The sequence below is a fragment of the Budorcas taxicolor genome, chromosome 12 (genome assembly GCF_023091745.1).
Source record: "Budorcas taxicolor isolate Tak-1 chromosome 12, Takin1.1, whole genome shotgun sequence".
Classification (NCBI taxonomy): Eukaryota; Metazoa; Chordata; class Mammalia; order Artiodactyla; family Bovidae; genus Budorcas; species Budorcas taxicolor.
Genome location: NC_068921.1, coordinates 60,658,708 through 60,672,457, shown reverse-complemented (window position 1 = coordinate 60,672,457; position 13,750 = coordinate 60,658,708). Strand labels below are relative to the sequence as shown.

The following is a 13,750-nucleotide window of genomic DNA, read 5'->3' as shown; positions in this document are numbered from 1 at the left end:
CATATTCAAAGTCCATCTGTAGTATTATCATCCTGAAAGATTCACCAAATTTTATACATTCTAACTTCAGAGTATCTAAATATGCCTCAGTCTACACCAGTGGCTTTCTCAGTGGCTAAGTGGTAAATAATCTGCCTGTCAATGGAGAAGCCTCAAGAGACGTGGGTTCCATCCCTGGGATGGGAAGATACCTCGGAGGAGGAAATGGCAACCCACTAGAGTATTCTTGAAAGGATAAACCTGTAGACAGAGGAGCCTGGGGAAATTGATAGCCCGTGGGAATCACAAAAAGTCAGACACCAATGAGCACACAGGTGCAGACTATACCATACTTGGTACAAAAGGCTTCTCTCTTCAAACCTTCCATTCTCTTAAGTGAAAATAAATTTGACATACATCTTCACTTTAGCACTTAAATGTGGCACTGAAAAAGGTGGAGAGATGTTCTGAGGTAGAACTAGACCTAAACAGAATTAAAAAGTCGTTCATTGTTATTTTTATTTTTCCTTTTTCCAGTGAGCAATCTTGGGTATTTTCATTCTGTTTGTTCCATATACATTATCAGTCTGATAAAATATCTTTCATCTGGTCTTTGTCACATTGCATTTGTAAGATGATCCCCTCCACTACCTATATAAGCAGGGAAGGAGAAGCCTTCTCCAAAGTCCTCACCGTGAATGAACTGTGCTGCCTTACGTATGCTGTCACTCTAAAAGAACTAACACAAACTGGTATATTTCTTCTGACTGCTTGGTACTCTTCAATGTGACTAGAATACTTTCATGTTTATTATTTAAGATGCACATTCTAAAGAAGCATAACTTAGAGGATATCATTAAAAATGATTATACCTTAAAATTTTCCAATATGGAGTCAATAGGGGTAAACTACATGGAAAAATTACTACACTGAGTGTTTATTATGATCACTTAAGTTTATCATTAATACTTGGAGCAAGCTACACTGGGAAAGTACTTTTCCATGTAATCATTGTAAATTAAAAATGTTGCTAAGATAAATTCCATGTTGGAGGGCATGGCAGCCCACTCCAGTGTTCTCGCCTGGAGAATCCCATGGACAGAGGAGCTTAGTGGGCAATGGGCTGGTCTAGAGAGTCACAAAGAGTCGGACATGACTGAAGCCACTTAGCATGCATGCATGCATGCAACAATAATTAACACACTGGCCATGAGCATTTTGGAAAGGATAGCTGCATTACTGACTGAGTGAAACAACTGAGGAATTACAGTTAACAAAAGATAGAGATCGGTGGATTTAGCTATTAGGCTTTGGTAGAGAATCCGCCTGCAATGCAGGAGACCCCAGTTCAATTCCTGGGTTGGGAAGATCCCCTGGAGAAGGGAGAGGCTACCCACTCCAGTATTCAGACCTAGAAATTCCATGGACTGTATACTCCATGGGGTCACAAAGTCAGACACAGCTGAGCTACTTTCACTTCACTTCACTGTGAATGTGTTAAGCTGTATATTATTAACTTTGAGGTAATACTAAGTAATGCATTACCAATACTACTCCTTTGAATTAAGTTAAAAGTTACAGAATTCTTCTCAAACAGAATGCATACCTAACCTTTATGTTCCCAACAAAGAGAGTTATTTCAAAGGCTTTTATTCACTTCTTTCCCCCCTGACTATTGTGTAGTTAACCAGTAACTTACGCATGAAAAATAATGACGTGTTACATATAGGTAAAAGACTCAAGATAAATAACATCAAATATATGCTAGGTATACATTATGAATAAAATCAACACATCCTCCAGCTGGAGAAGATGTTCAATTTACCAAAAATTTCATTCCATTTGTTCTCATATGGCTATTTGAACAGCTTTTCCACCATAGACTGTATTTCAGAGCATTTCTCCTGTGATTTTGCCTCTAAAACCTAAGTGAATGCATTTGGAGAATTATGTCTACAGTGTTGGGAGGGAAATTATTCTAGTTCCTTCTTTTCTCACTGATTCTATTTTTCGTCACCACCTATCTAAAGCATTAGACTGATTTAAGTTAACTTGACCCTCAGCTAGCAACAGACTGTGCCAAAAAGTAATTCGCTTCTTTTATTCCCTTTATTATCTCATTCCATATCTTTACTCTCTATCTCCACACTCTCATCCATATTATAATCTCTTTGTACTTTAAAGCACATAATGCTATTAAAATAAAAGATGAACTTAATGCATGAGAAACTGTACAATATAGGAAACTGAGAATATTATAAATTGCCTTAAAATCCTTAGCTTTTAAAACAACTATTCCACAGATGTGAGAACTTAGTGAATCTGAAAGCATAACTGCAGAAAATCATTAAATAACAACCTAATCTTATATTTTCCGGTTTTAATAATATAAACTGCATAAAACCTCTTTTTTAAAAAGAATAGCTGTTGCTGAAATGGGACCTAATAAAATATAGTTAACCTCTAGAACCTATAGGCAAGAGAGTTTCTAAACACAGACTGTTTCAAAATGAATCAACGACAGCATTTAGTATATTATTTTGGCTGTGGAAAAAGTTCAGGTTCTTGGAATGTAGGTAAAGAGGAGTGATTTTTAAAACACAGGCATTTGGGGAAATAAAGAATCTGACAGTTGAGAGTTTCATTGGTGATAATTCAGAAACTTTTAAGAGCTAAAGAAACAAGTAACTTATTAAATATTATATTTTAGGAAAAAATGCTCCCAGAGTTAGTATCATAAAAATCGGGTTATTGTAATTGCTATATATTGAAATCACTACATGATGAAAATGCTTATTTCATTTTATCTGGAAAGACAATTTCATATTTTTGAGACTGATAAGTTGTTTTCAACTAAAGAAAACCATGTATAATTAAGATTCTTGCATGCAGTTTTAAATGATCATATTTCCATTCCAAATAATACTATCTACCTGAAAAAAAAAAAAAAAACAACACTTCATTTCTAGTCTCATAATTGAACACTAGCTGTAGGGAAAGAAATAATGAAGTATAAAACTTAAGAATCTCAGACATGAGGCTTTAAATTGCTTTTCAAATGGTAAATACAAAACTACAAGTATTTTAGGAAAACAGTTCATGCTAACATCTTAAGATTTAATTAGTACACAATTTCAACCTTAAGTACCAGTTAAAAAAATAAAACTGGAGCTATAGGTAGCATGCTTACAGTTTTTCTGAACATGTGTGCAAACAGTACAATACCGTGCTAGATGAGACTTTAGTGTATGATTTAGTCTGCTGTAGTAACAAAATATTATTAAACATATGTCATTATTTGCATCAAAATTCACTTGCACTATATTTGGTATTTAAAGGGAGAGGAAGACCGTTTGCAGGAGGAGGAGTTGAGTCCCAAGGTGGAGCTGTCTCTTGTGTTAAATGACACTGGCAGAATAAAGCGCTCTGATGGGGAAGGGCTTAAAGGCTGAGTCAAAAGCCAAGAAGTCTCTTTATTTACGCCTACCTCCTAGCCCTTGGCAATCTGACTAATAACAAACTGAGCTAACAAGAAAGACTAGAAAGGGAGGAAGGAGAACAGTGCTGCAGCTTGGATCTACAGCCTAAGAAAGCAAGAGTGATCAACCTCAGCTCTGTTAAACATCTTGTTTGTTTACTGCATGCAGCAGCTTGCAAATGGTTAACTATATGCAAAAAAAGTCAGCATAGCTGTGAAGTATGCCGTGAATTTTAATTGGGGAATAAAAGGACAACTGCTTCAGGATGATCTAGTATGCAGTCTGCTTGAAATGTTTTCAATGAAATGCTCAGCATTTTGTCTTGGACCAGAGGTTTTAACTTTATAAAGCGATGGAACTTGCCAAAAAGTGATATTTGAGAAGAAAGAACACGGTGGTTGGTGTTTTCTTTTTTAATAAAGAAACTGAATTTACTTTGAACATCTCTTCCAGCTGTGCATTACAGATAACGTCAGGAAGTCTCTGCTTTACAGGTAAGATGAATGTTTCCAGGATTTCCTTATACCTATTTTTGCATTATTCTAAAGTGATTGAATATATGTTTGCCTCTCTAAAAAAGAACTTTGCATTAAAGGATATCCAGTTTCTTTCCTGTTCACTGGCACAACTAACGCGGTAGCAGATGCCTGTTTTTCTGAGCAGTAGACATCTAGACTAACAGCTGGCTGTGGAGAAGAAGTAAAATAATCTGCCACTATTTCTTTTACAGCATGCAGTTTGTTATTGGAAACTAACCTATGTGTGCTCTGTGAAGGAAAGATTACTTCCAAATACCATTGTTGAATCTCAAATACAAGCAGAATATCAAAAGATTCTTTGTATATTGTATACCACTTTTACTCTTTCTGACTTGAAAATATGTAAATAGAGATTTTTTTTTACCTCTTTAACACAGTATCTCTATACTATCAATATAGAATCACTTTTAATATTTATGTGTATTTCTGAAAACATTAGAAACTGTTCCCTACGACCTTTTGAAGAGCATAAAATGCACGTGAGATAAAAATAACAAGAAATTCTCATCTGGAAGTTATTCACTATTTTCTTAAGATGCGTTGTCTGGTGAAATAAAGAGTATTCTTTCTTGGTCATCTATGGAGAAATACGGAGAATAGCTGTGAAGCTAATCCACAAGTTGAAGACTCCAACTCCAAGCTGCTCGATTCTAAACATAGCCCTCAGAGCTGTTTAGAATCAAACTATTTTCCTTTGGAAACATTCAGTCAGCTAACTTTCCCTTCCTATAGAAAGGCACTACTCAATTGTTCCATGTCTTTGGTTGTCTTCTACCTTTCAGAAACTTCATACTATATATGTTTTCAATAAGACTGTGTATTTTCATGGAATGAAAGTTTACTTTGGAGATTATTGATTGGGTTTTGGGATGTATTACCTGATTGTGAATTTTAATTAGATTCAAAATTACTGTTTACATCCTATCCAGACAAATGAAAGCATCTATCATTTCCAAAATTTGAATAGTTACAAGATGTGGTGTTTGTTTACCTTTGAATTTAGTCTAAATTTAAAATGCACTATTTGAAGGAAGATAATAAAATCAGATACATTAGAGTTCAAAGTGTTTACCACACCACTACTGTTATTTTAGAGTTAGCATTTCTTTTAATTGCTGTTTCAGATCCATGTATCACATTTTTAAGGAGTTGGAATATGTGATGTGTTATCCTGAACTGTCATTTTTTATTTACCAAATTAGAGAAATCTTCAAATATTTTTAGAGTGAAGTTTGTTTCAGAGTTTATTGTTTGCATCATTAAGCCTTACAATAAAGAAGATCAGCTGCTTAATTATGAGATATTCAGTGCCCTAAATCCTGGTTCAAGACCTCATTAGGAAGTCATTTATTAGAAGTTTATATGAGGTATTGTTCCTTCTTTTGTAAGAGCCAGAAATGTGTGTCACAGGTCAGTTTTTCTTCTTTAGTTTTTATGATGTTAACCTTATCCACAGAATAATTTAAAAGTAACAGTGAATATTTCACCTCTAGAAATTAAAGTGTGAAATTTGAATGGATACCTTTAAATGTATATATCTGATACTTAGGCTTATACAAACTACCCTAGACAGCATAGTAAAAATTCTTTTATAAAGGTTTACTTTACTACATAGACATATTTTTCTCTCAAGTTTTTTAAATAAATAATGGAATTAATATCTTAAGCCAAAATCAAAGCAGGTTAAACACAGAGTTATTAGATGTTATATTGTGATATCCAGTTCATAAATAGAACTAAAGGAAATGCATACATACAGTCTTTCTATTGTTTTTTAATTTCCTACAGGTCTCTCGCTTCTGGCTATCTCTAGAGGGGTGGGAGGTGGCAGGGAGGTTCAAGAGAGAGGGAACTAATTCATGTTGATATATGGCAGAAACCAATGCAATATATTGTAAGGCAACTGTCTTCCAATTAAAAATAAATATTAAAAAAGAGCCATCATCTAGTTTAAGCTAAAAAATGAAAAAGTTAAGGTCTTCTCAAATATACACCTTTGCATCATATCAAGTTATCAATGGTCCATTTAGCCAACACCCCTCACATCTGTTAAAATGCAATTAGTTGGTGATATGAACACAAATTGATATACTTGAAGTTATCCTTGACCTAAATTTTAAATTGTTTTCATAATACAAGTTAAAAGTAAAACAAATCTACCGGTCATATTTGTAAAAAAATAAAAGAAAATGTGGACTCAGCAATGCAATTATATATTTAAAATAATCAATATTTTGCCTATTAGGAGAAAACCTATCATTTTGAAAATGTCAGATTCATCTCCTCCCTGCTGCTGGCCACTAAAGCCCATTGCTATTGCATTGTATTTTGCAGAATCAGATCCATCACATGACAACATGAAGCTCTGGATTCATCTCTTGTATTCATCTCTCCTTGCCTGTATATCTTCACAGTCCCAATCTCCAATGTCCTCTGCATCGACCAGAGGTTCTTGTGACTCTCTTTGCAATTGTGAGGAAAAAGATGGCACGATGCTAATAAACTGTGAAGAGAAAGGTATTAAGAAGTTATCCCAAATTAGTGTGCCACCATCACGACATTTCCATCTAAGTTTACTAAATAACGGCTTGACAGTACTTCACACAAATGACTTTTCTGGGCTTACCAATGCTATCTCAATACACCTTGGATTTAACAATATTGCAGATATTGAGACTGGTGCATTTAATGGCCTTGGCCTTCTTAAGCAACTTCATATCAATCACAATTCTCTAGAAATTCTTAAAGAGGATACCTTCCATGGACTGGAAAACCTGGAATTCCTACAAGCAGATAACAATTTCATTACAGTGATTGAACCAAGTGCCTTTAGCAAGCTCAACAGACTTAAAGTGTTAATTTTAAATGACAATGCTATTGAGAGTCTTCCTCCAAACATATTTCGATTTGTTCCTCTAACGCATCTAGATCTTCGTGGAAATCAGTTGCAAACATTGCCTTATGTTGGTTTTTTAGAACACATTGGCCGAATATTGGATCTCCAATTGGAGGACAATAAATGGGCCTGCAATTGCGACTTATTACAGCTAAAACTTTGGTTGGAAAACATGCCCCCACAGTCTGTAATTGGTGATGTTGTATGCAACAGCCCTCCATTTTTCAAAGGAAGCATACTAAGCCGGCTGAAAAAAGAATCAATTTGCCCCACTCCACCAGTATACGAAGAACACGAGGATCCTTCTGGATCATTACATCTGGCAGTAACCTCTTCAATAAGCGATAGTCACATGTCAGCCAAGACCACGTCTCTTTTAAGACCACCCACCAAACCACCAGGTTTAATACCTTATATTACAAAGCCATTCACTCAACTTCCGGGACTCTACTGTCCTATTCCTTGTAATTGCAAAGTACTCTCCCCATCAGGACTTTTAATACACTGTCAAGAGCGCAATATTGAAAGTTTATCAGATCTAAAACCTCCTCCACAAAATCCTAGAAAGCTTATTCTTGCAGGGAATATCATTCATACATTACTGAAGTCTGATTTAGTGGAATACTTCACTTTGGAAATGCTTCACTTGGGAAACAATCGTATTGAGGTTCTTGAAGAAGGATCATTTATGAATTTAACAAGATTACAAAAGCTTTATCTGAATGGTAACCACCTGACCAAATTGAGTGGAGGTATGTTCCTTGGTCTCCACAATCTTGAGTACTTATATCTTGAATACAATGGTGTTAAGGAAATATTACCTGGAACCTTCAACCCAATGCCTAAACTGAAAGTGCTCTATTTAAACAACAACCTCCTACAAGTTTTACCACCACATATTTTTTCAGGGGTTCCTCTCACAAGGATAAACCTTAAAACAAACCAATTTACTCATCTACCTGTAAGTAATATCTTGGATGACCTTGATTTACTGACCCAGATTGACCTTGAGGACAACCCCTGGGATTGTTCCTGTGACCTGGTTGGATTGCAGCAATGGATACAAAAGTTAAGTAAAAACACAGTGACAGATGAAATACTCTGCACCTCTCCAGAGCACTTACACAAAAAGGAATTGAAAGCACTCAATAGTGAACTTCTTTGCCCAGGTTTGGTCAATAACCCATCCCTGCCAACTCAGACTAGTTACATCATTGTCAATACTCCTACAACCACAACTACAGCTGATAATATTTTAAAATCACTTACTGATGCTGTACCACTATCTGTTTTAATATTAGGTCTGCTGATTATATTCATAACTATTGTGTTCTGTGCTGCAGGGATAGTGGTTCTTGTTCTCCACCGCAGGAGAAGATACAAAAAGAAACAAGCAGATGAGCAGATGAGAGACACCAGTCCTGTGCATCTCCAGTATAGCATGTACGGTCATAAAACAACTCACCACACTACTGAAAGACCCACAGCATCACTCTATGAGCAGCACATGGTGAGCCCCATGGTTCATGTCTATAGGAGCCCATCCTTTGGCCCAAAGCATCTGGAAGAAGAAGAAGAAAGGAATGAGAAAGAGGGAAGTGATGCAAAACATCTCCAAAGAAGTCTTTTAGAACAAGAAAACCACTCCCCACTCACAGGTTCAAATATGAAGTACAAAACCACAGACCAATCCACTGAATTTTTAACCTTCCAGGATGCCAGTTCATTATATAGGAATATTTTAGAGAAAGAAAGGGAACTTCAGCAACTGGGAATCACAGAATACCTAAGGAAAAACATTGCTCAACTTCAGCCTGATATGGAGGTACATTATCCAGGAGCCCATGAAGAGTTAAAGTTGATGGAGACATTAATGTACTCAAGGCCAAGGAAGGTATTAGTGGAACAGACTAAAAATGAGTATTTTGAGCTGAAAGCTAATTTACATGCTGAACCTGATTACTTAGAAGTCCTGGAGCAGCAAACATAGAGAGTTCAAGGGCTTCTGCAGAAATGCTGTGATTCTGTCTTAAGTCCAGACCTTGTATATAAGTGCCTTATATGAGTGTGTCATCAATCAGAACTTAAGCACAGCAGCAATCCTATGGGAAAAGAAAAAGAAACTCAGGGATCACTGGGAGAAGCCATTGCATTGTCTTCAGGCAATTTTGTCTATCCCCAATAAAATAAGTCCTTGCATGTAAATCATTCAAGGATTATATTAATATTTTCCCATATAAGTAAAGTGTTTCATAGATGTCCTCTTGCACATCTAAAAGGGTTTAATATTTAACCCTTAATTTCTTGAGTTATATTACCCATGGATTAAATAGAATTGGATTTTTGTCATTTGAAAACTGTAACAGTAAATGTAGCTATAATATGTAAGAAATATATTGTTTATAAAATCATTATATGTACTTACAAAAGTGTAAGTTGTTAGATACACCAACTTTTCTTGCGATAAAGGCAAAAGGAACTGGAACTTTAAAATTAACAAATAGTAATAGAAAAGAAAAAATGGAAAGTTGAATTACATAGGGTATGAGTGGCTCAAAACTTTGAAACTTTGAGAATTAAAAAATGCCACTGAAATGCTTTCTGAATTTAAAAATAAGAATGATTAACAGTTCAGGTGGAATGAGGAAGAAAACATTTTGGTTTTTCTGCACATTTTGTGTGGACAATCTTCTTGTTAATGCTGCTGTGAACTAAGGTATGTCATTTGTGCTCAAAGTTTAATTCTTACTCTTGGGATATTTTGAAAATGCTACTGATATTCAACTGTAAATATGATTAGTGCATCTATTAAGTTTGGATTCTTTCATAGCATTAATCCTTTGTAAATTTGAATACCGAGATAGAAATATGTTTCTTGTGGCAAGTAATACTTCACTGGTGTAAACAAATAGGAAAAAAATATTTTATTTTTATTGATGTACACTGATAGATGCCATAAATTAGTAGCAAAGGCACATCTAAGGGTAAGTGGTTTAAGTTTCCTCAAGAGCGGGACAATGTAGCTTTATTTTACAAGAAAGTATAGCTAGATTTTTATGAACTATTTATTCTGTACAGTTTTGTATATTTTTGGTTCACAAAGGTAATTATTCTTGGGTGCCTTTCAAGAAAATTAAAAGTACTGCTCACTACAATAAAACTAAAATGAAAACCCTTTTTTATATGTGCTTTCTTCAATTAGTCTGATCTGTAATTCAGTCGAGTCAGGATTAACACATGCACATTCATGGAGGCACTTAGGCACAAAACACACAAAAACAGGATTTCTATTTGTTGTCACCCACACAGAGCATTTGCTTTACCATGTGTGAAAAAGCCTTTCAGTGTCACGATGTGATTGTCATGGAGCCCAGCTAAATGGCCCATAATTTTCCCTTTCTGGCAAATTATTTTCCTACTATTAAGTAAAAATGATTTCATTTTCTTCTTTCTGGTTACAGAATCAATTATACAGAAAATTTTCACAAGGCAAACTGTAATTAATCAAGGTATTTTAGTTTTGTGGTGTTCACCATTCAGATGCATGTGCAGGGTTAGGAAGGAATATATTTTCTATTAGGAAGGATGTTTTTAATTTACTTTATACTATTTTAGTGATTCATGAATGTTCTATTAAATGAGTTGGTTTTTAACACGCAACTGTCTGCATGACTAGCTAAATATACTTTCTTTCTTTGATTATGAATGAGAAGACTTCCCTTTTAATAAAAACAGGGGGAGCCTGTGTGGCATGGTATGAAGAACAGTTATGGTTCTATTATGACATCATATCACTAGGTTTCTAAAAAATCATTGCATATACTAATATAAAGTAATAACAAATTATGTATTAATAATTAAAAGATTTCATTGAAAATCTACATTTCTTGATTAACCTTTAAGGTTGGAAATCAAAAAATGGGAAATCTTTTTTTAATTAATGCTTACTAAAGGGAAATCTAGGTTCATATATAATACTTTATATGTTTATCCACTGTACTCAGCACAGTAATGAACAGTAAACCCTCCAAAGCATTAATTTAAATGTTACATTCTAAAGAAAAGAACAAAGCAAGAGCAGAATTCATGTTACTGCACTTCTGCTCAGTAGAGTTTCTGCAAGTATTTCCTGATTCCAATCAAGTGCATGGAAGTTTCAGACTTACTCGCCTGCAGGATCTTTGGAATGGATCCATGAATGCAGACAGAGACATGTCCTGAGGAACATTCTTCTCTTTTGAGTGAGGTAAATATATTTTTTTTTATCTTTACTGTTAATTGCCAAAAGTAATAATATTCACTCAACTTAAAAATCAAAGACAAAACAAAGTTGTCTATGGTGTCATGTAAATATATCTTTCAAACTAGGCATAACCCCTAATTATGTAACATCAACCCTGTATGCTGTTACGAAAAACCTGAACGAACTTATCTGTCAACAAAATAAAACCCTATGGAGTCTGGATGTTATTTACAATGATGCAGAAATAATTATGGTTTCCAAAGAGTAACAGATTTTTAAAGCTTAGCTGTTTCATTCATGATAGAATCTTTCTTATGTAATTTGTTTCCCTACTACAAGTAGTTGAGAGTTGGAAACTCCAATGATGATCTTTAATTTTTAACAGGTCTTGTGACTTATGATAATCACTCAAAACTTTGGTTATTTTACCTGTATTTCCTATTATTCTCCCTGCCCCCTCACCTACAGAATAATTTTTATTATATTGCCTGGTTTATTACACATAAGGCTAAAGTGGTCTCTTTCTGCAATTAATTGTTAGATTCAAAATCCCAAATCATAATTCAGTATGCTCAGACATTTAAAATATCTGGGCTTTCTTAAAAAAGACTTTTCATCACTTGAGTTTTTTTTTTTTTTTTTTTTTTAATTTAAACAAATGGTACTCTGTTCACAATACATGAGGGTAACTTTTCACTCATGTCTGAATCTTGGATGTTTGTAGTATCCTGATAGTAGTATATAATCATACTGGATCAAATCTTTTCGATTCTGTCAATCTGTTATTACAACTTGAATGAATTATTTTCACTCAATTACCATTAAAATACTTACTGGGAATTGAAGAGTGTTCTTCAAATATCTTCCATTGATCTCCATACCAGGATGATAATCTTATAACATATAAAAAAGCAATATATCAATATCTCTGATTCTTCCCTTGAATCAACCTTAAACCACAGATGAACATTTTTCCTTTCTAATCAAATAATAACTAAAGGGAAGGATCATCTTAGTAGCATTTAAGCTGCCTGATCCAATTACTTTAAAAAGCTTAAGTTTTAAGCCAGGATTGAAAAAAGTGATATGGCTATCCCCTGGTCATTAAAATCCATATTTTAATATACTGGTGTATATATTTATGTATATGTAAATAATTTTACATTTATATATATGTGCTGTGAGTATTTAAGTCACTGCAGTCATGTCCAACTCTTTGCGACCCTATGGACTATAGTCCACCAAGCTCCTCTGTCCATGGCATTTCCCAGGCAACAATATTGGAGTGGATTGCCAGGGATAGAACCTGTGTCTCCTGCACTGCAGGCATATTCTTTATCACTGAGCCATAGGGGAAGCACTTTTTATAAATGACTACATACATATATTTTTGGAGAACTAATAAATAGGTAGATGATGGATGGATAGTCTCAACATGCATGTAATTTATTCATAATATTATTCTATGATACCTAGTAGATGTATAATTGAAGGTTTTTTGAAAAGAATAATAGTAAATACATTGCAAAGTTGTTGGACAATAAACTGTTTTCTTTAACATAAGCAAATGCATATCAAAGGGAAGATCACAATATTTCTCATTTATAAGACTTTCCACATAATTATCTTTGGCAGAAGCTGTTCTCTACATAAAAAGAGTTATGCATGTGCAGAAAATGCTGACCACTTAGAAAGAGAAGTTTGGATCTCCTGGTAATTGGGAAATGGTTTTAAAATGAATTTAAGGATTCTTTTCTATTTCTTTTCCCTGAACACTTTTATGTCAAATATGAGTGGCCACAGTTTTCTTCTTTAGAAGGTGGGATATCATAAATGGACACTATTTTATAATAAGAAAGGAGACAATTACAAGAAGTGAAAGTGTTAGTCTCTCTGTCGTGTCCAACTCTTTGCAACCATGGACTGTAGCCCACCAGGCTTCCCTGTTCATGGAATTCCCCATGCAAAAGTACTGGAGTAGGTGACATGCCCTTCCCCAGGGGATCTTCCGGACCCAGGGATCGAAGCCAGGTCTCCTGCATTGCAGGGAGATTGTTTACTGTTTGAGCTACCCGGGGAGTCCAATTACAAGAAGTGACCCTATATCCGGGCAGCCAAGTCAAGAATGATCTCTGTGATGAAGAGAAGACAAGTGATTAAAAATATAGTTATCTCTTTATGCCTTTTCAATTCCATACAAACTGAAATACAGATATTTGTCCAAATATTCCCTGAGATTTATAACTACAATAAATAAAATATAGAACTGCTGTTTATTATCAACTTATAAAAGATAACTATATCATTAAAATTACATTAACAAATTTGTTTTATATGGAAATAAACTGCATTATTTCTTTTATAGAACACACCTATCTTTTCAAAAATTGAACTTATTACATGCACATCTATTCTTATGTATATGGAAAAGAGGTGATGGCCAGATGTACCTGCACTGAGAGTATACACAGACAAATACTGCTCTGTTAGTGAATGTTCTTCAGCAGATTAGTGAATAAAAATGGAAACAATTCAAAACAACAAACTGCACACACATACACACATGATGCATTTCAAGTAAAATGATTTAAAATCACAAACTTGAAGTAGAGAC

General features: G+C 34.5%; 1 protein-coding gene across 1 annotated transcript; it reads left to right on the top strand.

Moving 5' to 3' along the window:
• Positions 1-6,354: 6,354 nt before the first annotated feature.
• SLITRK6 (SLIT and NTRK like family member 6) lies at positions 6,355-8,883 on the top strand. Its single transcript, XM_052650344.1, has one exon. It carries the CDS (start codon positions 6,355-6,357, stop codon positions 8,881-8,883), a length of 2,529 nt encoding a protein of 842 aa, XP_052506304.1.
• The last annotated feature ends 4,867 nt before the right edge of the window (positions 8,884-13,750 follow it).

What these genes read in the sequence shown, in the direction of transcription:
- SLITRK6 (XM_052650344.1), top strand. Translation starts at nt 6,355, where the DNA reads ATGAAGCTCTGGATTCATCTCTTGTATTCATCTCTCCTTGCCTGTATA.